At 46.7% G+C, this 25,682-nt stretch overlaps 1 protein-coding gene across 11 annotated transcripts in view; it reads right to left on the reverse strand.

The window, feature by feature from the left end:
* Positions 1-3,293: 3,293 nt before the first annotated feature.
* The window catches only part of C2CD3 (C2 domain containing 3 centriole elongation regulator), a 146,983-nt gene continuing 124,594 nt past the window's right edge, over positions 3,294-25,682 (reverse strand). For 9 of the 11 annotated variants that reach the window (XM_086678279.1, XM_086678277.1, XM_086678282.1 and 6 more), the window contains 3 exons: positions 24,094-25,012; positions 20,984-21,095; positions 3,294-4,124 (listed from right to left, as the gene is read on the reverse strand). In XM_086678279.1, coding sequence (XP_086534405.1) covers positions 3,984-4,124; positions 20,984-21,095; positions 24,094-25,012 — 1,172 coding nt within the window. In that variant the 3' untranslated portion in view covers positions 3,294-3,983. Of the gene's footprint in view, positions 4,125-20,983; positions 21,096-24,093; positions 25,013-25,172; positions 25,344-25,682 lie in introns of those variants that run through there. The other 2 variants (XM_086678285.1, XM_086678286.1) reach the window with 2 other exon arrangements.

Genomic DNA, 25,682 nt, shown 5'->3' on the forward strand with positions numbered 1-25,682 from the left:
GCAACCATCATCACAATTTTAGAATATCTTCACCAATCTCCCCTTACTCCCCCCCCCAAATCCCTGGGTACATCAGCAGTCACTCCCCTTTTCCCTTTCCACCTAGCCCCAGGCAATTGCTAATCTACTTTCTGTCTATAGATTTCTGAATCTTCCATATAAATAAAACCATACAATATGTGGCCTTTTGTGACTGGCTTTTTCAGGTAGCATAATACTTTCAAGGTGCATCTGTTGTTACAGCACGTATCAGTACTTCATTCCTTTTGATTGCTGAGGATCCTAACATTTGTAATGCTTATTTTACAGAGAAGAGAACTGGGTCTCAGGGAGACACAAGGACTTACCCAGGTCATACCGCTAGTATGTGGCAGGGTCCAATTAAATTATAATAACATCATATTCTGGGCCTATGTGCCATGACCATTACCGTCTCTGACGTGACACTTGAAGGCTTCAGCATGGACACTGCTGAAGGGAGCCAAAGGGAGCTGGGGAAGGTGTGTGAAGCACAGCAGGGAGGGTCCCCAGCAGCTCCTACCATAGGCTCCATCGGTAGGCACTGAGGGGGAGGGTGGGGCCCATCTGAACCTGGGACCCAGGTGGCATAGGAAAGAGGAGGGTAGGGGGACAGGAGAGGAGAAGGGGAGGAAGGTGGGAAGGGAGTTAACTAGGTGGGGCAGAGGCCATTTCTGGACTTGGGCAGAGAGTCATGGCCACAGGGCAAATGGTCACAAGTCCAGACAGTCAAGTGCAGAGCCAGGGCTGTGTCCTCTTCCTTGGACCAGGCCCTGCCCCTCACATCAGCAGCACAGGCACTTGTGTTATTTCTTTTCTTTTAAAAAAAAAAATTTTTTTTTAATGTTTATTCTTGAGAGAGACAGAGACAGAATGTGAGTGGGTTGGGGCAGAGAGAGAGGGAGGCACAGAATCCGAAGCAGGCTCCAGGGCTCTGAGCTGTCAGCACAGAGACTGATGCGGGGTTCGAACCCACGAGCTGTGAGATCATGACCTGAGCCGAAGTCGGATGCTCAACCAACTGAGCCACCCAGGTGCCCCAGCACTTGTATTATTTCTAACACAGGGAAGGGGCTGCTAGGACTGCTGAGGTTGGGATCAAGGAGCAGGTTTTGGGCTCCAGCTGGAAATGCTGACCTGAAGGTGGTGGGTGAATTGCAGTGGGTATATGGGGAGGGATAAACAGTAGGAGCTCAAAGAGGCTGTGGACCCTGGTACCCAGAGGGAGGACTCAGCTTACACTGGCTTGGGAGGCTTCTTTAAAAAAAAAAAAATTTTTTTTTTAAATGTTTCTTTATTTTTGACACACAGAGTGTGAGTGGGGGAGGGGCAGAGAGAGGAAGACACAGAATCCAAAGCAGGCTCCAGGCTCTGAGCTGTCAGCACAGAGCCCAGCGCAGGGCTCGAACTCATGAACCATGAGATCATGACCTGAGCCAAAGTTGGAGGCTTACCTGACTGAGCCACCCAGGTGCCCCTGGCCTGGGAGGCTTTTTGAGGACAGGGCCAGGTGTGTCTGCTTTGGCTCCCTGTCCCCAGAATCCAATAGGCGCTGAAGTTCCAAGGTTGGCTGCAATGCGCTGGGATCATCCAGCATCTGGTGATCAGAAACACCCATTTTCAGGGCTCTGCAGAGGCAGTAAGTGCCTGATGGGAAGAAAGGGGGACTGTAGCTATTGTCAGATATGTACCTCATTCCCTTAACCCACGCTGCATGGCCTGCAAGGCTTTTCACCTCTGAGTTGTCACCAGGAAAAAGATCCAACTTTCAGGGAGAAGATACTGGTAAATAACACACTTTTTGTAAGTCGAGGTGGTGGTTTTCAGACCCTTGGGGTGCCTTTGTCATTGGGGGCTGCCCTGAGACTGGGTAGGAGGAGCCGCCTGGGTGGGAGCAGCCGGTGTCCTCCTGTGGCCTTATCCTAACTTGACCCCTATCAGGTTATTTACAGGAGCTGCAGCAGGATTTGGAAGGAATATTCTTCACCTGAGGCTTAACCGCTCAGGCCTGAGCCCGACTACCTCTCTGTAGGTTCTGTGTGGCCTCAAGGGTGGTGGAGCATCCCCTTCCCCCTTCCTTGAAAGCTCCCACTGTTGACCTGAGAGGAGGCACTGGGGAGGGGGTGAGTGGCGGGCCGAAGGCTGGGGGACGAGATGAACAAATGAAGGGCACCAGCTTGGTCTGAGGGCACTTCCCTGATGAGGGGGCACCCTGTGCCTCCTCAGGGTTCCCGCATCACCCTGTGCCCCCTAGGGCACGTCCTGCCTGTCTCAGAGTTGGTGTGCTTGCCCATCTGCTGGTTTGCTCCAGGACAGTGGGGGAGGAGTGGGAGGAGCTGACATTTTCTCAGCTTCCACTAAGTGCCAAGTGCGGGCGAAGCACTTTCACAAATGTCATCTCGTTTAATCTTCACAACAACCCTCTGAAGCATTATTATCTGTGTTTTACAGCTGAGGCAACAGTCTCAGATGGGAGGACAGTCAAGCCAGAGGGGACCTGTCAGGGAAGTGGCAGGGTCAGACTGGCTTCTTCTCTATCCCTAGCGGTGTGTGGCCCTAAGTGCCCTCCTGGTTCTCTCTCTGGGCTCATCTGCAGACTCAACTCTTCTAGGAAGCCTTCCTTGGTTGCTCTAGCCCACATGGTCTTTCTCCGTGAATTCCCCCAATTCAGAGCACTCACTGGCTATACCCTGTGTGCAGAAGCCTTGTGACATCTCTGAAAATGTTTTGTGTGGTGATTCATTCCTAGCTACATAAAGACGCAAATGACTTCAGTGAGTTTCAGTTTCTAAAATGGGAATCATGGTATGTAGGTTATAGAGTTGTTTTGAGGACTAAGTGAAATACACTGTGCTTGGGAGAGCGGGGCCTCCATTTTAGTTCTCTCTCAACCTTTTCTCCCAGTCACCACTCTGCATATCTTTGCCCCTTTCTTATCTTCCCCACAGGCCCCGTCTACAGTAGCTGCTCAAATGTTTAGAGTCTGACAATCTTAAGCCAGAGCTACCCATCCTAGAGAGGTCAAGGATTCTGAGACCTATTCCAGCAGACCGCTCCACTTTGCTGATAGATTTGAGGCAAAAGGTGTCATCCTAATCTGGACCAATCTGACCTTTGGGGAAGGGAAGTTCAGAAGTCTCATGGTGACCCGGGCCCCCAGTTCCAGGTGAGCTGAAAGGACTATGGTTTTCAAGCTTTCCTCTGGCCGTTAGAGCACAAATGGATTCCTAATACCCCAGTCCAGTGGCCAACCCAGAAGACAGCTGTGTACAAAATACAAATACCAATATGATTTTATTCAAACACAGGTAGGAATAATGACCTTCAGAGCTGGGTAAAAACAATAAGTTAAAAGCATGGTTAGAATTTAAGATAATCAGATTAAAAAGTCTAAAGGAGGTGATTCTCCTCTCCTTTTCTATTGATTAGTTTAACACAGCATAAAATAATTTATAGCTATAAAATATGCTTATTCCTAAGCAAGTCAAATGGAGGTGGCCCTAGGATTTCCTTGGCTATGCATGATGCACACAATCTTCACTCCCTCCTCTACCTTGCTCTAACTTTAAGGCAAAAGTGGCCCATGATATTCAGGCAGAAGGCTGCCTCAGGTCAGCAGCAGGCTACCAAGGACATTGGAAAGAGTTTCTCAGCCAGAAGATGCCTGCTCAGGTCCCTTGGTCAAAAGATGGATGATTCCACTTGGGCACTGGAGTCCGTTTTGTTTCTAGCCTTTGCCTCACTATAGAAGGAAGAAGCTGAAATCCTGGCAGGTGGACACTGGGCTGGTTTGGGACGTTCCTCCAGTCTGTGCTGGATGGGTCTCAAGGCCCCCATGGGCGAGGCTGGTGATGGTTTCAGGGGTCTCACAGCCCTGAAGGAAGCAGACCTCATGCCTCATGCAAGCCGGACAAGGCCGAGGGCAGGTGGACAGGTGGGTCCTTCCCTCGGTCTCTCAGGTTGCGTTAGTCTTTCTGGGAGTATTGGGAAGAAAATATCCGTGCAATCCTGCGAGTTTCTTCTTCAGGCAGGTTGGGAGGCAGCGAGTTAGGTCTGGGACGAGCAGGCCTTCCAGACAAGGGTCTGCTGGAGGCCTCACTCTTGTCCTGGAGAGGAAGAAGTCAGCTAGGTTAGCATTGAGGATATGGCACCTCCAAGAAATGACTTTGATTACTGTCATCTTTTGGTCCTTTGGCTAATATTGACATAGAGCTGACTGGTTTACAAAGCCCTTCACGTACTTGATCTTGTTTAACCCTCACCTCTACCCTGTAGGTGGGTACATCATTCGCAGGCCACAGAGAGGAAACTATAGTTCAGGCTAAATAAACTCAAGGTCACATAGTTTGGAGTAGCAGAGCCAAGATGTGAACCCTAGCTCAGACTCTTTCTGTGCCTCTGGAGGAGTATCCTCTGGGACAGGTTTAAAGCCTCGTCCCTTCTCTTGCTGAATGAATCTAGGTAAGTTATTTGTCTTCTGAGTTGTAATTGTTCCACATGTGACCTGGGAATATATTTAACTGCCAGGGGGAAGATGTTGGTGAATAATACACTCTCTGTATGGCCACTGGGAGTTCCTAGAACTGCCAGGTGACTGACATAGGGCATACCCATGGCCCTGCTACCAAACTTTTCCTGCCTTGGGCTGACAGGGTATCACTAATTCCTCTTTAAGGTCTTAGTGTACATTTGGGTTATGCCATTGTGGTCTTCTGGATGCCTTTATAACTTACTCTTTTGCTCATCCAACCCCCCCCCCTTTATTTTTGGTGCCAGGTTCCTGCCCTGAAGGAGCTCAAAGCTGTACAGAAAAGTCACCCCAGGTAGCTGGCTGACAGCAAGGTCCCAGGGAGGAGGTGGAAGCCTAGTAGGGGAAGAGAGAGTGCTGAAAGGAGATGGGAGTTGTCACCACAGGCAAACTTGGCTGACTTCACAGCATGTAGCCTGCCCTGGAATTCTAAATGCTAACCTCTAAAGGAGTGTATACAACCTGAGCAAACCCTCAGCACTGACAGCCCACAGGTAGGGTTAACTGAGAACCAAGAACAAAGCAGTGCTAGGGGCTGGGCATGCCCAGTAGAGTGGAGAAGATACAGCTCCCTGTCTTCTAGGCAGACCTAGACTAAAAGGGAAAAAAGGTGGGGCGCCTGGGTGGCGCAGTCGGTTAAGCGTCCGACTTCAGCCAGGTCACGATCTCGCGGTCCATGAGTTCGAGCCCCGCGGCGGGCTCTGGGCTGATGGCTCAGAGCCTGGAGCCTGTTTCCGATTCTGTGTCTCCCTCTCTCTCTGCCCCTCCCCCCTTCATGCTCTGTCTCTCTCTGTCCCAAAAATAAATAAACGTTGAAAAAAAAAAAATTTAATAGATAAAAGGGAAAAAAGGAAACCCACCCTTTGCTCACATTTGTAGTTCTTTCTTCTAAACTATGAGAGGTACCCGTACCCCATAATGCCTCAGGCCATAGTGGGCCAGTCGCCCAGTGCTCCTGCAAGACATGGACTGGGTCTGATGCTTGTGACTCCAACTGGGCCAGGTCCAAGACAGGAGCGTGGTTAACTGCTAGACCAGTGAATGGGTGGGACCAAACCTTGGTGACCAGAGGTTTAAATTGCATGGGGAGGAGACTGCCTCTTGCAGCAAACATCTTATTCACTCATTCTAGAACCAGTGGTTGTTTGGCCTACCATGTGCCAGGCCCTTGGTTAAGTCAAATCCTCTCAGGGGCTCGGCAGCACTTTAAGTCTGCATATTCCCCTCTTTACTCCCAAGATGCACGCCTGTTATTTCATGAGCTATTTAGGATTTAGAGGTGACACCAAATCCCATTCCAGTCCCCAGGGCTACACTGCAAATGGATCTTCTGGGTCACCAGCTGTATCTTACTTTCCATTTCTTTCTCTGCTGCAGTGAAAGGGGACTAGGGAGATGTTTGTTCTGTAAGCCAGATGGGAAAACAGGCCTAAGAGCATGGTCCCCTGTCTCTTGTGTCCTCATCTGCCAGGAGAGAAGCATTCTGTTTTGGAGAGGCTCTAATGGGTCTAGTTCTCCATCTCTGGATGGGCCAAGTACCTCAGTTCATGAGATGAACATCAAAAGACCTTTGTTGGTGACTCAGCAAACCTTTCAGGAGCCTAAGATCCATTCAACCTGATCACCTTTTAAGGACAATAGGTACCCCCGGTTCCTGTCCCCACAGGGCTGCTCAGGCTAGAGGAGAGACAGACGCCAATATATCTAACAATCAGAGATGAAGCTTAGAACTTGGGAGCATAGAGAAAGGGGCAATCCATAACAGCCAGGATGGACAGGGGAGGCTTCACACAGAGGTGATACCTGAAATGGGCAGAGTTTCAGCAGAGCTGGGGGGTGGGGTGAGGTCATTCCACTGGAAGAATAGCACAGCATGAGCACAGGCCTGCACCTGCTGGCTGGGCCAACAACTGCCCTGGAGCTGAACTGTGTGTGGCTGGTTCAGCCAACTACCCAGCACCCACACCTGGACCCAGCAACCTAGGGGGCCCTTATCTGTATGGCCCAGGCCCAGGGACAGGGCTTGGCTCTGTGTACTGGGCAGGGCAGGGGCGTGGAAAGACAGAGAACACACACTCAGCAGCATTTGGCTTTTGTTGACCTCAGTAGGGTCTAAAAAACATCTTGACTAGGAGTAAAGGTTCTTTCATCAGAGCTGTTACCCCAAACACACAACTTGGAAGGGACTGGGCAGAGATGAAGTTGCTTGAAGTAGGGCTACCCCTACACGTACTAACTGTCCCTCTGAAATACTCCCATGTGCCTGCTGGAGCCCTGCGTGCCCAGGTGCCCACAAAAGAACAGGGCCCCAGGCTCAATACAGCTGCTTGCCTTGCTCAACTTTCACCCTCTTGCTGGCTGCCTTCCTTTAGGTTAGGACGAGGACTTTCTTGGGGCTAGAAGAGTAGCAGATTCAGCAGCTGTAGCCAGGAACAGGGGGGAATATGGGACAAGACACATAGACCAGGGGCCTAGCCCTGTGGGGCAAGTCCAAAATTTGACCACCTAGCCCACTGCAGCGTGGGCTCCATGATCTGAGTTCACCCTCCGCTCCTGCATAGCCTATGATTTGCAGGAGTCTCAGGTTTCCTAGGGAGGCAGGAGGAGTCTGCATGGAAGCAGGATCACCAGACTGAGGGGCTGTAAGGGCCTTGAAGTCTGGACAGTGGGTGTTCTGTATGGGGTAAAGTCCGTGGAAGGGTACTTTCAAGAAGAGGGACCTGAAACGACATGAAGGTGGAATTTGAAAAAAGAAGACGAGAAAGGGTCTTCCAGGTAGAGGCTGGCTTAAGCAGAGATATGAAGAAATAACTGCTAGAAAAATAGTGGGGGTGGGTTTGGCTGAGTGCAGGTATGGAGAGAAGACAAACCCAGAGAAAGGGGCTGATGCTTGCTGGGGGAAGTTCTTGAATATCTGGAGAGGAACTGACCTTATTTCTCTTAACCTTCCCAGTGAACAGGAATGTAGGCATGGGGTGGGGGGTGGGGGGTGATTACTGTCCTAGGCTGAAGGACAGAACTGGCTTTACTGTGGTCTGGGTGTCAAGCATAGCAGCAGGGCAGGGGCTCCCAGACTGCCCCCATTAAATCCACCCAGTTCTCTCATTAAATTCTCCCACTTTGGGGACCTGTTGTTTTCCGGGCATCTGGACACCCAGGCCATGAACATGAATAGGCCTCTGTAGCCTGTTATTTCAGTCAGATGTGTTTGTCTCATGGTTATAGGTAGAAACCTGCTGGGATGAAAATAAAGCATCATGTACAGAGTAAGGAGTAACAGTGGCAGGAAAATCTGGGGCTTCCTCAAATCAAGAGGCTAACTCTGTCCTGGGGAATTGGTTTCTCCTCCTGGCTCTACCACTTCTTAGCCAAGTGGCTTTGGGTAAGTCACTTTCTCTCTGGGCCTTGGCTTCCTCATCTGAAAATGGATCAACATGAGCAGATAATGTAAGGGGAGGTGCTCTGTAACCCAGGAACTTCTCCCAGCCTGTGGGTCCCTCTTTGGCTAGGTCCCTGTGATACAGTGTCTTCTCCAAAAGCTCCTCAGAAAGGGCCAGCCCTCTTCTTTGGTCTGAAATGTGGTCTGATCCAAACTGCTGTGTTCTGGGTTCTCTTCACTCCAGTCCCCTGATGGATGCCCTTGAATAGAGCACCTGCTCCCAGGAAGGTGGTAGGTGCATGTGTCCCCACTCACCCCTGCTTCAGGGTGTTTCTGGGACTTTCTCAGAGAAGAAGCTGTGGGGTGGAGCGGAATGAACACTGGTCTGTGGCCAAAGCCCAACTGTCCACTTGCCTGATGCCAAGACACAGTCTTTCTTGGTCTCAGTATCTTCATTACCAGATGGAGCTAAGAACCGTTTGGCCTTCTTACCTCAGGTCTACTGTGAAGCTGAAATGCAATTCAGATGTGACCAAGGCTCTGGCCGGGGACAACTCTTGCTAAGCTGGAGCTAAAGCTGACACCTGCTACAGAGAGCAAAATGAGGCCTTGCTCTTCTCAGACCTCACTCCGGGTAGAGTAGAAGTAAGGTCCTGTACCTTCCTAAGGCATGCCCAGTGCTAGGCCAGGCCTGGCTTAGCTCTCCCCTCTCTATTGCCCCTGCCCAATGAACCTCTGGGGCTGGCATCTGGGCTGAAGGTTTGTTCTTTTCCAGAGGAGTTCCCTTAAGTGACATAAACACTGATTTAGGAGCTGGAAGCAAAATTTTTGGAAGAGCTGAAAACTGAAAGTAAACAGCTCCCTGATTCCGGCTGGCTAGGTGGGCTTGCCAACGGATTGCTGCCTCAGAGACAAGTGAGGGCTCAGTACAGCTGCCTGCCTTGCTCAACTTTCACCCCCTTGGCTGGGTGCCTTCCCTTGGAGTGGCTCCCAGGGTCTTCTCTGAAGGCTAGGACTAGGACTTCCTTAGGCTAAAAGAGAGTAGCAGATTCAGCAGCCGCAACTAGGAGCAGGGGGGAAGTGAGGACAGGACAGAGACCAGGGGCCTATCCCTGAGAGGCGAATCCTAAATTTGATCACCCAGCCCAAATGCAGTGTGGCTGGGCTCCACGCTTTGAGCTCCATTCCTCACCACCCCCTGGTCCCTCCCTATTCTTCCTCTGAGAAGCCTTCCCTGACAACAGGCCTATTCCACAGGGACTAGAGCCACACTCTCTCACCCTGGGCCTCAGTCCTCACACCCTCCCCCCCATACAGAATGAAGAGGCCTGACTAAATCAAGACTTCTCAACCCTCTGAAGCCACACCCTGCCAGTGAGAGGGCTCAAAAGTCCAGACTCCTGAGAGGGAAGGGTTAAAGTGACACTCCTGGAAGAGGTCCTGGTGCCTCCCAGACTCTGGCCTCAGAGTAGCTCAGGCAACTTGAGCCCAGCACCCGCCCAAGAGTCCTGTGGGCCCTTTCCCTCACTGTGCTTGCCAAGCTGCATTCTGGGCCAGGGTGGGCACCAGCCAATTCTGGCTGTTTCCCCTGACTTCTGTACACCCTTGGCTAGGGAGCTCATCTCCTCCCGAAAGCTTTGTGTGGCCTTTATCAGAAACCCTTGGACCTTTAGGACTCTTCTTGGCACCCTGCAGAGGGCTAGGGACTCAGTGGCTCCAAGAAATGAGGCAATAGGTCAGGGCCTCCTGCTCTAAGAGGGACATCTCAGCCATCAGGCCCAGACCACAGGCTGAGGCGAGAGGACACTGGGCTCAGGAAGTTCCCTTGGGCCCCTGCTGATGTGATCTGATGATTTTGTAGAGGCTGGGTTTCTCAACCAGGACTGTACATCTCCTAGATGCCTCCTGGCTCGAGGAAGGGAAATTCCTTGGGCTCCTGTGAGAAAAGCAGCGGACTTAAAAGGCTTCAGATTCACAGACCAGCGGGGCAGAGACTTCCGAGGCTAGGGATCTGTCACCCTCCGGTGGGAGTGGTGTGTCATCCTGGGCCTCTAACTCAGGGTCTGAACTGAGCACAGTCAACTGCTACAGCCCTGAAAACTGTTCTCCGTATTTCAGGGGTGCTCTGTGGGGCCTAACTTCCCAGCTTCCAGTTCTTGGTCCCAAGCTTTTGATCACACCCTCATCTCTTAGTATTTCATCCTACCGGTTCCCTCCAAAGTAGAACAACATAAGAGGGAAGACGTTTCAATAATAATGATGATAAAAAATAACAATAACTAATACTCATATAGTTCTCTCTTATGTGCCATGAATAACTGTACTTTACATCTCTTACTCAGTTAATCCTACACAAAACAAATCCTAGGAGGCAAGTCTCTTATGCCCATTTTTTAAAAAAGTGTACTTACTTATTTTGAGAGAGAGAGAACACACACGTGAGTGAGTGGAGGGGCAGAGAGAGAGAGAGAGAGGGAGAATCTGAAGCAGGCACTGTGCTGTCATGCAGAGCCCGACATGGGCTTGACCGCAAGAATCTCATGAACTGTGAGATCATGACCTGAGCCAAAACCAAGAGTCGGACACAACCAACTGAGCCACCCAGGTGCCCCTTATTCAGATAAAGGAACCAAAGCACAGAAAAGTTAGATAGCTTGCCCCAGGAGGTTCCACAGCTAATAAGTGGCTGAAGTTTAAACTTAGGCTTCCTAGATTCATAGGCCACCCTTCTTGCCACTGTACAAAACTGCCTGGTAGGAGAGAAGAGAGAAATACAGTCACAAATTAAGTCTGTGTTGCCTCTGGAGAGACCATGCCCAAGATTCCTCAGAAACCCAGCAGCCGAGTCAGGGCAAGAAACCAGGTTTGCTGACTCTCAGCTCCCCAGCTGGCCAAGCACTTTGATCCCTAGTGATGTCTAAAATGCTGTGGGATCTGGCTGAATGGAGGTGAGAACGCTAGGGTGGGGGGCAGTAGACAACTCAAGGCTCTCAAGGGTACACTTGTGCCTGGCTTTGCCTCTGACTTCCTGCCTCCTACATTCACTCCTCAGGAACAACACTCCTCAGGAAGAGCACCTGACCCCATGCCTGTGGCTAATCCAAGGGCTCATTGGGGTACCTGGGTGGCTCAGTTGGTTAAGCATTGGATTTTGGCTCAGGTCATGATCTCACAGTTTGTGAGTTCGAACCCCATTACACTGACAGCATGGAGCCTGCGAAGATCCTCTGTTTCCCTCTCTTTCTGCCCCTCCCCAACTCTGTCTCTGAAAAATAAAAAAGCATTAAAAAAAAAAAAATCTGAGGGCTCATTCATGATGTGTGTAGAGCCTGGACTTTAGACAGCAAGACTGAGAACAAGACAGGGCCCATCTCATGGTAAGGAACTGCCATGTAGGCAGGCAGAGACCAAGGCTAAGGTGACAGGTTACTTTTGCTCTTTGCATCTGATTCCTATCCTACCCTATTCTGGTCCAGTCCAATCTTTCGCTACCTCTGACCTCCTCCCTAGCATATACTGCTTGTACCTCCAGGTTGCCAAATCTGTTGATTCTCTGAGAGGTTTCTTTTCTCCAGATCCACAGCTTGTAAAGCCTTTCCTTCATCTCTGCTGAATTCTACTCAAGCCACTCTTGTGGCTGTCTTCCTTTCCCTATATTCATTCTTTTTGTTTTGTTTTATTTAAGTATTACTGTAGGCTAATATCATTTAGAAAGTGAGTGGTTTGGAGGCCACTAGGAACTGTCAGCTCTCTGAAGGCAAAGCCTGTAGTACCAGGTCCTGTTCTTTAAGCATGACGGGCACTTGATGAAGTTGGTGGACTGAGATATAAAGCTGGCTCCCCTGGGGAACTATGAGGTCCTGAGGGAAGGGGCCTTCTGTCTTCTCCTGCACCTGACTCAGGACTATGGCTTTTTAATTTGCCGGAAGATGTATATTTCAAGTTTGAGGCCCAAACTACCTTCCTACATTCTGGTCTCCATGTCCTCAGGCCCAATTCTGGCTCTCCTAGTCACCAATAAGAAGTTACTAGAGGGTTCCAAGCAGAGAAGTCACATGATTTATTCACCATCTTAAAAGGTTAACAGATGCTGTATGGGGAATGGGTTGCCAGAGGCAAGAGCAGAAGCAGACAGGCAAGTGAGGAGACTCCTGCAATAATCTAGACAAGAGGTAATGGTGGTTTAGATCAGGGTGGAAATGGCTGGAGTCGTGACAAATACAGTAAAACCTTGGATTGCGAGTAACTTGTTCTGAGAACATTCCACAAGATAAGCAAACCTTTCTAGTAAATTTTAACTTGATAAATGAGCACTGTCTTGCAATACAAGTAGCACATGACGCCGAACATCACATCACAACTGAGCCAATGGTTCTTTGTCTCTCCTCCCTCTCTCGCTGTGGGATTGTGGGTGATCCATGCTCAGATGCTTGGTCTCAGGCCGCAGTGTTTGGCAGAGATCAGTGATTTTTCAGAATGTTGGAAGGTGCCCACAACTGGCACTAGTGTATTTTTTGTCACTTCAAAGCACCCATGGACCGTCCTTTGCTTTTCCATACAAGAGTAACCTTAGGAATGCTTTGCTTCATTCTAGGTCAGGGTGTCTGCAGAGAGAGACCCTTTCCTCTGCTGCCTTATTGCCAGTTACATTAAATACAATATATGACAAGTTTATTAATACTGTACTATAGTCAACATCCATGTGAGCATGTACAGTGGCCCCCATGCAGAAAAAGGCTGGAAAGAAAGGCAGTAAGAAGGAGATGATTATGGTGGAGTTTAAGTAAAGGAAATCATCAAGAAGTATAAACGAGTTACACGAGTGGCTGAAATTGCAAGATTTTATAAGAAGTCTATGTCTGCATCTCGTCTGCAGAGGAGGAGAAAAAGGCAGAGGAATCCCTCACTTCACATGAGATTAGGGAGATGTGTAAAATGTGGAAAAGAGTGTAAAATTTTGTAGAAAAGAAAGAACCTGAACAAGGCTGTAGCAGTGTGAGTGATGAATCTGTTTAACGACAATGCAATGTCACACTGCCTCCTCAAAAGGAGACAAAAACAAGTGTCATTGGATAAGTTCCTGTTGCCCAAAAAGAAAAATATTCCACTGAGCCAATAGATAGCAGTGATTCTGTTAGTGATAGTGAAAGTTGTCCTACACAATAACTCTCCTCTCTTGTCTCCCTCACACCAACCATGAAGTTTTCAACAGTAAGTGCAGGTTAATTTATTTTTCTTTATATTTTGTATTTTCTTTGTATTTTGTATTATGTTACAATACTGAAATCATTTTTATATGAATATTTTTGGGTTGTGGAACAAATCATCTAACTTTTGATTATTTATGGGGAAATACACTTTGATATACAAGTGCTTTGATTACAAGCTTGTTTTCAGAATGAATTATGCTTGCAAACCAAGGTTTTACTGTAGTTAGATTTGGATATATTTTAAAGACAGAGCTGCCAGAATTTCTTGGTGGACTGCAAACAGAGGCACTGGAGGTGATTCCAAGGGTTGTGGCCTGAACAGCTGAACTAGAAGCATAGAGTAGCTGCTTAACTGAGATGGGGAAGGCTGAGGAACAGATCTGAGGAATAAAATCTGAAGTGAGTGTTCATTCGAGTATCTCAGATATCCAAATGGAGCTGCTGAGTAGGCAGTTGGACATACAAGTCTAGAGTTTACAAGAGAAATGCGAGCTAAGATAACCATCAGCAGTTGTCAGCAAACAGAGGGGACTTGAAGCTTTGAGATCAGATGGGGTCATCTAGAAAGCAAATGCAAAGACTGAAGTATAAAGACTATGTCCTGGGTGACTCCTATATTACCAAGTAGGGGACATAAGGGAGAACGAGTAAAGGTAGCTGAGCAGAAGCAGCCATGAGGGAGGTGGAGAACCAAGAGGAACTGATACCTTAGAAACAAGTGAAGAAAGTGTTTAAAGGAGAGAGATCAATTATGTTACATGCCGCTGAGGTCAAATAAATTGGGCACTCAGATTTGATAAGTGGTTTAAGAATATGGGTTTTTCAATAAATAAAGTTTTTGTGGCAACCTTGAAGAGTCCCTCTCCCTTCCAGTGGCGTGAAAGAGTGGATATGACTGAGACTAGTCAGAAAGAGTCATGAGGAAGATGACTGAGACTAGATAATGGGATGGTGAGAAGCGAGTAGATACAAAAGGTGGTAGAATTAACAGACCCTGGTAGCAGACTGGCTCTCGGTCAGGTCATGGGGGATAAAGGAGCAAGAGGATGGGAAGATGATATCTATGCTTCTGGCAGAAGTAGCCACATGATAGTAGTTGGGTTTACAGAGATAAGGAATGCAGATGGCAGAGTGGGGGAAGCAAAGGAAGGTGACAAGTTCAAGTCTGGGACATAGTGAACTGTCTGAGGTACATCAAGGAAAAGATGGCCAGGATACAGTTGGATCCATGTGTGTCTGTAGCATGGAAAAGAAGTCTAGACTGAAAATAAGGATCTGAGAGTCGTCAAACTGTAAATAATAACTGAAGTATTTGGGAGTGGTTGAGATCTTCCCAAAGAAACATCTATAAGAGCAAAGGACATAAACCTGGGGAAAACAGGATGTAAAATACTGCTGTCTCATCTTCTACCTCCTTCCTCCCCTTTAAGGAAGTTGATAAAACTAGTTTGCCCACAAGCAGTTAAGCAAACAGAATCAGAAGTGACTTTACAGTAAAAAACAAAAAACAAAACAACAAAAAAAGTAACTTTACATAAATACCAAGAAGCTGTCCCAGTGAAGAGGTACTTTATCAGGAGAGGTAAGAGAAAGCAGAGGCAGCAGAACCTGATTCACAAGTAATATGAAACTGCCACTGGTTGACTGTGTAGCAGTCCTCCCATCTTCCTCCCCTCCTGGAAGAGGTGACAACCGGAGATGAAGCAGTCATGACTAGGAGAGCTAAGGGCTGGCCTCTATACCCTCTCTGTGTGGCACTTGGCATTCTACAACTTCCCTGTTAGGCCTGATAATCCCATCTGACAAATGAGGAAACAGACTCAGAAAGATCAGAAGACTTGACTGACTAATGTCACACAGAGACCTAGATCGACTATACTGTTGGGGAAGGAGCAGGAAAAAAACCTGTTTCACGGATGCTGAAAGTGGAGACTGTCTGCGAGGTTCCTGGGCTCTGGGACATCATTTCAACTTGGAGTGAAGGATTAGGCCTTCCCTTAGATGGTGAGGCCAGAGCAGCTGAGCCAGCACTTACAAGCTCCTTCCTTTTGCAGGGATGAGTTGTGTGCCTGGCCCTACAGCAGGTTAGCTATAGCACAGCAGTCCTAGGACACTCCTTAGGAAGAGCCCAGCAGCCTCTCAAAATGCTTCTCTTCAATCTTCAGGGCCAAGGCCAGCCTTAGGAGGAGGCAGAATAGATGAAATTCCCAAATGAGGGTACAGGACAAGGCTCCTGCCCTCCCTTCCCCGACTCTCACTTTGCTGACAGGGCCTGAGACATTACAGAGAACAGAAGATAAGAAAATAGAAGCTTTCATCAAATGGGAAACCTTACCGCCAAATTTCTAATCCTACTTGCTTTAGCACCCATCTTCTCGACCTTCTCCATCTTCCTCCATGCTACAGGGTGAGTTTTCTTTTTCCTCTCAAAAGGCTACCTCCACATGTGCTCTGGATCCCATGCCCCTTCTGACTCAGGGACCATCTTTTCTATTTTCTCTCCCTCTCCTGCACCTTCTCCTTCTCCTCTTCTCTATTGGATCATTGCATTAGCATAAAGAAAGCTGTAGCCATTCCCATATGAAATAAAACAAAACCTTGTATCTTTATCGCCTATGCTATTCCGGCCACTATTCTATTTCCCCGCTCCACATTCACAGGCAGATTTATGGCAGGAGCTTGTGTCTCCATTTTTCACCATTCAATCGCTCTTAAAATTTTAGTTACATACAAATTTGTGATTTCACTGTGTAACATAACAAACTATGTAACATATGTAAATTATAAAGCAGAATAAAAATGAACATCTGTGAACCCACAACCCAACCCAACTGTGAAAATAAAGGAAACCTCACTTAAAATGGAGTCACTTGTAAGAAGCAGACCTAGCATTCCTCAACAGTAATCTTACTTTACATACCCCAGCAGGAAAAAGGAAGAATTCTCCTGGCCCAGCAACAACTCAGCCAAGGAGAACTCAGCTGAAAAGCCCCTCCCAGCTTCCTCCTCTCTCTCTTATAAAAGCAAGCCCCTCTCTGTTTTGCACATGTGCCAATGGTTTACCATAGTTTGCTTGTTCCCAAAGTGCAATACCTCTACTATTCCAGAATAAACTCATTCAGCCGGTAAAATAACTGGCTCTTTTGTTTTTGAAGATCAACAGAACCAAACCTAAGTACTAAAACATTGCTAATACTGCTGAATAGACCTATGTGTTCTTTCTCCCCTATCCTCCACAACTATGAACACTGTAGTCAAACTGCTGAAAAACAGAGAAAACCCTAAAAACAGAGAATAAAGGTCACATTACATTTGGGGCAGCGACAATAAGAATGATGGTTGTTTCTCATCAGAAACAATGTAAGTCAGAGTATGGAATGATTGCTCTAAAATGCTAAAACAAACAATTCAAGTTGGAATTCTATATCCAGTGGAAGAAATATCCTTAAAAAGTGAAGGCAAAATAAAGATATTTTCAGACAATTGAAGCTGTTACCAGTAGGTCTGCAATACATGAAATTCTTTTTTTTTTAAATGTTTATTTATTTTTTTTTTAATTTTTTTTTTCAACGTTTTTTATTTATTTTTGGGACAGAGAGAGACAGAGCATGAACGGGGGAGGGGCAGAGAGAGAGGGAGACACAGAATCGGAAACAGGCTCCAGGCTCTGAGCCATCAGCCCAGAGCCCGACGCGGGGCTCGAACTCACAGACCGCGAGATCGTGACCTGGCTGAAGTCGGACGCTTAACCGACTGCGCCACCCAGGCGCCCCTGTTTATTTATTTTGAGAGAGAGTGTGTATGCACATGTGAGCAGGGGAGCGGGGCTGAGCTGGGAGAGACAGAGAATCCCAAGCAGGCTCTGCACTGCCAGTGCAGAGCTCCACATGGGGCTCCATCCCACAAGCTGTGAAATCATGACCTGAGCCGACATTAAGATTCGTACGCTTAACCGAATGAGCCACCCAGGCGCCCCTGCAATACATGAAATTCTAAAGGAAATTCTTCATGCTGAAGGGAAATGGAGCGAAAAAATCAGGATGTGAAGAAGGAATGAAGAACACCAGAAATAGTATGTGGGTAAATATAAAAGTATATTTCTTGTCTTAAATTCTTCAAAGTGAGGCCACTTTTAAGGCCTTCAGAGACTGTAAGCTGAGAAGATTATGGTGCCACTGCCCAAATAAAATTCACAATTAGATCTAAAACAAATATAGGGTGCCTGGGTGGCGCAGTCAGTTAAGCGTCCGACTTCAGCCAGGTCATGATCTCGTGGTCCGTGAGTTCGAGCCCCGCGTCAGGCTCTGGGCTGATGGCTCAGAGCCTGGAGCCTGTTTCCGATTCTGTGTCTCCCTCTCTCTCTGCCCCTCCCCCGTTCATGCTCTGTCTCTCTCTGTCCCAAAAATAAATAAACGTTGAAAAAAAAAAAATAAAACAAATATAATGAAGTGAAAGTTCTGATTTATCCCATGGTAACTATTTCAATGCTTTAAAAAATACATGTAATCCTTACTTTTTTTTTTTTTTTCTCTTAGCTTTTGGTGCCTCTACTTGCTAGTGCCTTAAATACATACTTTATTTGATTCCTAGGTTACCAAGCACTGGGTAGCAACCAAGAGCACCAGATTCAGAAAATATGCTGCTATGAATGCATCAAATCGTGAGAGAGGGTCATTGTTAGTGAGGACCACCAACCTCCTGAGGTTTCTTGGGCCTGGGACTTTCAATGTGACAGTTTTGGGTGAACTGTGATGTCTGGTTACCCTAACTAGGACCCAGAATGAGGTCCTGAGGAGAGAGGTGGCCCTGAGAACAGCACACAAACAATGGAGTTTTGCTGTGAGCAAGAAAGAAAAACAGCTGAAAAATATATGAGGCTTGTTATCTTCTCAGAACTAGACATGTCCTTTAATTGAAGTGAAAATTCGTATTTCTCCCTCTCCCACACTTTTATCTTATAATAGATCAAAGACAGTAAATTCCTGGGAGTTGGCACATCATGAAGGCAGAAATATGAAAGAAGGAACGGCGGGTCTGTGTGGCAGGTGAGAGATGACAGCTCAAAGTGGCTCACAGACTCCCTTCCTGGGGGGTGTGACTCACTGACATTTCACCCACTTGGCTGGGAAAGGAAGAGGGAAAGGGAACCAACAGTGTCTACTTTTTTCCTCTAGGGTAGTTCTTGCCATCATTCTATTAGGTAAGACTCATTAGCCTGATGTTATGTATAAGGAAACAGAGACTCAAAGGTCAAGTCTCTTGCTCAAGATCCCTTAATTAACTTAGTAGCAGATTCAGTATTTCACTTCATGGGTGCCTTGCTCAAAAGCTTGTGCTTGGTACCTGGATCAAGGTCTGTGACTCTAGCATAACTCCTGATGGGTACGTATGGGATATGCAAGAGGAAGGAGAGGAGCTGGTGACCACAAACCGGAGTAGGAATAAAGGCCACAAAGATGCAGAGTTCCTGGGTCGGGACTGGTATCTCTCCTCTCTTTTGGGAAGGATTTACAAACCTGATAAAAACTAAGATGTATGAGAATTTAGGTTGATCCATGTGCCAAATAAATGAGATGTCCTCAAAATGGTGCTGGGGAAGTTGAGGGAGAAGGAAAACTAGTCAAGGGATCAGACACCTGATGGCTTTTCTTTAGGACTATCCCCCAGGCTCTCAAGATGTTTCTGGACTGACCCAATTGGTCATCAAAGTAGGCTCTGGAAGAGCATAAAAAATGTTTAAGTGTTAAGTACAAAATGAAACCCATATAAAGGCAAATCGGTTAGAAAAATATACCTTAAGTCAAGGGTCATGATTTTAAAGTGGTGTGATGGAAAGCATAGAGTTTTTAAATCATATGTTTTAAGTCACTTATTGTTTGGGAGACCCTGGGCAAGTGACTTAACTGTTATGGGTCTCAGTTTCTATATAAAATAGAAATAATATCTTGTGGTCTGTATGGAAAATTCTGAGCTTCAATTTTCCTTTTTTTAAATGGGGATAACAATATCCCATCTTACTGGGTTGTTGGGAGAATTAAATGAGCTTATACATGAAAGCACTTAGCATTATGTCTGTTGCATAATAAGCATTAAATATGAGTTAGCTATTACAATTAATAGGCTAATATATTTTGTTCACAGTATGTATTATTCTCTGAAATTATCTTTTTTTTTGTTTTGTTTTTTTAAGTTCCATGAGGCAAGAGCTTTATGCCTGGTTCACCCCTAGAATTTAGAATAAGTGCCTGGTACACAGGCACTATTTTGGCTCTTTTCTCCAATACATCACTGCAGTTACTCTTGACCATCATGCTACCAAATCTGAAAGACAACCCATCCTCTATTCAGCACCCTGGGTGAATTCTTTAAAATTTAAATCAGATCTCACTCCCCTGCTTAACACACTTCAAAGGATATCTTAGCATTTAGAATAAATCTAAACTCTTTCTCGTGGCTACATGTCCTGTGTGCTCTGGGCCCTCTGGCCTCATTATGTCAGTTTCTATGTTCCAGTGCCACTGGCTCTGTGTCAGTTCCTAGACCATGCCAAGCTCTTTCAGCCTCAGGGACTTTGCATTTGCTGTTCTCTCCAACCTAGAATACTCCTCTCCAAGTTTCTTACATGGCTGGCTCCTTTTTTTTTTTTTAATCTTCATTTATTTTTGAGAGGCAGAGTGTGAGCCGGGGGAGGGGCAGAGAGAGAGGGAGACACAGAAGCAAGCTCCAGGCTCTGGGCTGTCAGCGCAGAGCCCGATGTGGGGCTTGAACTCACGAACTGTGAGATCATGACCTGAGCTGAAGTTAGATGCTTAACTGACTGAGCCACCCAGGCACCCCTGGCTCCTTCTAAGTATAGTAGTTAGCAACACAGATTTTGAAACCAGAGTGCTTAGGTTCCCATTTTTGCTCTATCACTTAACACCTGTATGAGCCAAGATACTTAATCTCTAGATTGTGCCTCAGATTCTTCATCTTTAAAAACAGAGATAAAACATGTACCTCATTAGGTTGCTGAATGTAAAGAGTTAATATAAGGTGCTTTGAACAGTGCCTAGCAAGCACCACCATGACCACCATCTTTCAGCTTAAATACTGCCTCCTCAGAGACCCTGTTCTTTATCAGAACACCTAGTACTCATCACAATCTGTCAATATTTTTTTTTGTTGTTTACTGTTTGTACTCCACAAGCAGGGAATTTGTCTTAACTACTGTATGCTCAGAACCTAGCACAATGCCTGATACAGGTACTCAGTAAGTATATGCTGAATGATTACAAAAGTAGTTATAGTATTATTAATATTTTCTTGCCACCTGTAAGAAAGGTCCAGAGCTGTGCCAAGGCAGCAAAGAGGAGAGCTGGGATCTGTACCCAGGTTCCAACCACCCAGCTCGGATGAATGATGGTTACAAGGTGTTCTGTAAACAACAACAGGTATATCTCTGATATTCTCTTCTTCCAGATGTTAACTCATCTGTCACAGTTTGCTGACATTGCATCTCCTGCTTGAAGCTTCCTCTGCTCAAGCCCACCTTTGGCTTAGTGGAGCTCCCAAAGCACTCAGTATTCATTTCTTGGCTGAGTCTTATTTTTAATGTTTCTGCACTGTTTCTTCCACATATCATCTTAACTGATGATGCCCTGCTCTTAACTCATTTGCACTTCCTCACTGTTCCTGAGCACCTTGTGCACCTCTGGGCCCCCAGAATGTGCTCAGCACAAGTTTGGAGAGTGACCACTGCTGCCGCCTTTTCAGGAATCTGGCCTGGGGCAGCTTTGCATTATGCCCATGCTTTCATGGAAGAGATGAGGACTCTAGGAGAGGGGGGTCAGCCAGCTGTTCTCTTACCTGATCTGTTATGACTGGCGGTGGCAAAGCTGTAGAGAGTGAAAGGATCCGCAGGGAGGCCTCCAGCTGCTGAGGAGGCAAAAAGAAGTTGGGCACCACAATGGGTTCCGGGCTATAATGGTAGTTAAGGGGCACAGATACATTGAAATCTGCCCCCCTTGCCAGACTGGCATCTCCACTGGCCTTAGTCATCCCTACTTGTCCAACTTATTCTTGTACAGTAGTGCCTTCTGTCTGGAAGGCCCTGCCCACCCCTAACAAGTCGCAGTCTATACTTTCTGCAAGGGTCAGTTAAAATCCTTCCTCTCTGAATGTTAGACCTCAGTGATCCCTCCTTCCCCTCATTATTTCCCTAGAGCCCTGCATGAGACTGGTACGCAGCAACATTTAAATGATACTTGCTGAGGTCCTGCTGACCCACAACTGACCCGTTAGAAGCCAGTCAGACAGGGTTGGGTTGGAAGGTGGCCCCAAGGACAGTGTCTTAGGCTGGAGGGAGATGCCTGACACTGAAGGAGGCTGGTCCTCCCAGTTGTCCTCTGCCAACATCCAGGAATGAGGGCTCTACATGAGGGGCTGTCTGTGGATATAGCTGGTTCACCCAGTCTGCATCTGAGCCCTAGAAGTCAAGTACCACATCTTATACTTTTCCTGGTACTAGATGTACCCAGTACTGTGCTGAGAACATGGTGTTTCCAAAAATATTTGTTCAATCAAAGCACTGATTCAGTTTGGGAGGGGACTACTTTGATGTTCCAATTTTTTGTTTCTGTTCAATAAGCTAAATATGGTTCTGGTTCAAATTGTTTTATCATGGTTCTTCCATGCTAGAATTTAAGCTCCAAGAGGGCAGAGATTATTCATCTCTTTTTCAGTCATGTTCCTGTCACCTAGCACAGTACCTGGGACATAGTAAGTTTTTAATAAGTATCTACTGAATGAAGTGTATCCTCAAGGCTCCATTTTGTGTGGGTGGTTCTCCTTTTCCATGCTCTGCCTGCTCCCCTTATCTATTTCCGGAGACACCTACCTTTATAGCTGGCCTCCTCTTGGATGCCTTGTAGGCATATGTCCAAAATGGAAATCTGTACCTTCCTCCAAAACTATCTGTCTTTATGTGCTAGTCCCTATCCAGTCAATGACATCACTTACCTAGCAACTTGTAACAGAACTCTCTAAGTCTACTTTGTATTTGTTTTTCTCTTCCTTGCGCCTAATTCTCTCCCATCTATGATGTAGATTAGATTAGCCAGGCATAAAAGGCTCTTTAAGATGTAGCCCTGCCTCACCGCTCACCATCTCATGTACCCCTGGACTCTAAGCAGAGTGAACTGCTCCCCACAGGTCAGGCTCTTTCACCTGGCTATGCCTCTGCATACACAGTTCACTATAACTAGAATTTTCTCGTTTGTTTACAGGATGTCTATTCATCTTTGAGGTCCAGCTCCACTGTCTCTCTTCCTGGGATACATCCAGTGTTGTGGTAGCTTCCTCCTCTTGCTCCCTAGCATTTTGTCCAGGTTTCATCACAACACCTAGAACAATAAATTCTATCACTGCCTGTCTCCTGCCTCATGATAGGAACTTCTTAAGGTAAAGTCTACTTCAAATCTGTCTTCAGGAGAGCACCAAGCCTGGCAATACCCATTTTTTGAAAGGATGAATACTTGGGAAGGTCTGAATTAGAGCACTACCCTTAGGACTTGGTCACATGTGACTGCTCCAGCACAAACCATGTATTCTGAGCACAACTAAATTGACTGTAAAGGCAGCATTGTCAGAACCCAGGCTGAGTGAGGCTAGGAAGGAACTCCACTGGAGGTGGTCTGCTTTCAGTGCTCACCCTCCAGCCATTTCATAGTTTCAGCCTTTCTGAATCCCTACCCCTCTACCTTTTAGTTTCTCTCTGCTCTGCAATAAGAATCACATCATACAGTATGTACAAATGTTTCACACTCATTTGATTTTCTCAGGAATCTTGTGAAATTAGGATAGTTCAATTCAATCTACATTTACTGATCCCTTCTCTGTGTAATGTCTGGTGCTGGGGACACAGAAAAAGACAAGGTCCCTGACCTACCTAGAGAGTGTACAGTCTGGTGGGTAAGGGATTACTGCCCCCATCTTATAGGTGAAGAAACTAAGGCTCAGAAAGGTTAAATTGTATGCCTGAAGTCACACAAATAATAAGAAAATGGGTCTAGAAGGGTCAAAAACAGGCCCCCTGGCTTCGGGTAGAGAAAGATCTCTTCAGTAAAGCAGCCTCCTTCACTGGTAGCTGTGCAGTAACCCTTGCTTGCCGTTGGGATGCCAGGTGAACTGATCTGCTCAGTGGGGTAGGCAACAGATATGAGGGCTGTCGATGGGTCTAGGTAGTTTTTCCCTTTACAGGGCCATCTGTGTTTCAAAGGAAGAAGAGGGGGAATGGCAGGTGACCCTTCTCTCCATTGACACTATCCTTCTGGGCGGTAGGGGGAGTCGGGCAAGTCCATTTCAACTGTGCCCACTTCCTCTCTCCTTGTCTTACTCCTTGTATTACTCCTTGTTATTACTTGCCTTTTTCTGAAAAAGTGAAGTATTAGGCAAGTCACTATAACTTTGGGCCTCAGTTTCCCTAAATGCAAAATAGAAATGATGATACCTTCAGGACTTACAATGATGGAATGAAAAGGTATGTAAAGTGCCTGGCACATAGTAAATAATCACTGCTAGTACTCTCCCTTTCCCTCTCTCTGCACCCTCCATTTCTATTTCAACTGAGATTAATGGTCTCATTCCTTACATCCAGAGCCCTGCCTTCAAGTGTAAAATACCTAATAGATTAATTCAATAAATCAGGCCGGGCCAGGCCAATGAATATGCTACTAACACTTAAACCTAATTCAAAACATTATGCTTCAGAGGGCAGGGGTTAACAGTAGCATCATAGCACCTTATTAGGACCGGCAAGTCTTGTGAAGGAAGGAGCTTCCTATATCTCCCAGTGCATTCCATGAGGGAGGCCACTGCTCATGCTCACACTCACGCACACACTAGGTTGGCCTAAGTGCTAGCATCCAAAATGCTAGAAATGGCGTAAGGGACTACTTGTGGGAAATACCAAAGGATACAGGAGACTCTGCCTTGTGGACACCTCTGATCCAGATGTTGCCTGCTTCTGATGGATGTCAGGGCAGTTGATGGGTAGGCCCTGATGGCTTTCCTTTCTGCTCTGGGAGGCTAGGCTGAGAGGGAATTTCTCAAAGCTATCAGCAGAGTCACTTAGCTCCGTGGAGGCAGCTTCATTCTCAGTCTGGGCTTCTGGCTTGGGCTCCTGGTCCTGATCTGCTCTTGGTGAGCTCAGTCCCATGGAGATTTTGCTCTGTTGGGCTCCTGAGAGTGTTACTTGTGAGATGAGCTGCGGGTCTGTTAAGGCAGGCTCTCCATCCCTTGCCTGAGAGGCTTCACCCTCACAAGCAACAAGACTTTGCCTAGGAGAACCCTGCCTAAGCAGGTGGGGGTTGACAGCTCTTCCTGGGCTGGACAGAGGGCTGCTTTTACCCTTGAGCTCCTCTCTGGGGAAAGGCTTTGAAGGACAAGAGGGGCCTTCCCTATGCACCTCATCAGGCTGAAGGCTGATGATCTCACTTGTGTCTGACATGAAACTGGACCAAGGGCTAGTTTTGTCTGTCACAGTGGTGATGTCATTAAGGGTCCTGGGCTCAATGATGTCTTCTTCATAGTCCTCATCGCTGTAGACTGGGTCTGCCTCAGTTTCCTCACTGCTCTGCATCCTTGTATCGGGTACTGTGTGCCCCAGGGACTCATGGAGCAGTCCTCTTCTGCTTGAAGTCTCTTCAAGAGTAGGGGGAGTTAGGCAGTTTCTGCCCTCATCCATCACTTGTGCCAATGACATACTGGGAGCTGCTCTTCGTTCCTGCATGGCCCCTGTGTCCTGAGCATCTGGTAGGGTGGGGACTTCTCCGCTTCTACTCCTGGCTTGGTGAGAACTCAAAGATGCTTGAGAATTCCTGGTGATGGTCTGCAGATCTGAACAGCAACAGATATCACTCTTACTACAAGGTAGGGCCACAGACCACTCAACTTTCCCAAGCTAGGCTCTAGCTTCAGATGTATTCTTGCAATCAGACTTTGAAAAATCTTAAAGATCGTTAATCCACCCAAGTCAGTGAAACTATATTCAAGGCAGTACAATTTCTAGCACTTTATTCTAACATCAGAGGACCAAAATCTAATCTGTTTATAGTTGTGGTCACATCTGTGGAAATGCTTTCAGAGACTGTCTGCTCATGCTCAGGAATTCTTGGGAGCTAGGAGTCCTGGTAGGCATGTTCATGCTTCCATTTACTTCAGTAATTACCTATATTAAAAACCAAATGAGAATCTACTTATTTACCTATTTGATGACAGTTATTAAAACTATATATTTTACTTGGAAAATAAAAGCAATTAATCTATCACCCAATTGGTAAAGTAGGGGAGGTTTATTACACAGAAAATGGAGGGAGGATGGCATTATGGAAAGAGCAGAAGTTTTTGGAGCTAGTCAGTCTTGGGTTCAAATCTCTACTGTCACTTATTGTGGTCATGAGCAAACCATCCTCTCTCAACCTGTTTATCTTTAAAATGTTATTAACACCATCCTTTGCACAGGGTTATAGTAAAGAATACATCACATAAATGAGCACACACTTTGTGG

This window comes from Puma concolor, chromosome D1 (genome assembly GCF_028749965.1).
Source record: "Puma concolor isolate L17-30 chromosome D1, mPumCon1.1.hap2, whole genome shotgun sequence".
NCBI classification, from domain to species: domain Eukaryota; kingdom Metazoa; phylum Chordata; class Mammalia; order Carnivora; family Felidae; genus Puma; species Puma concolor.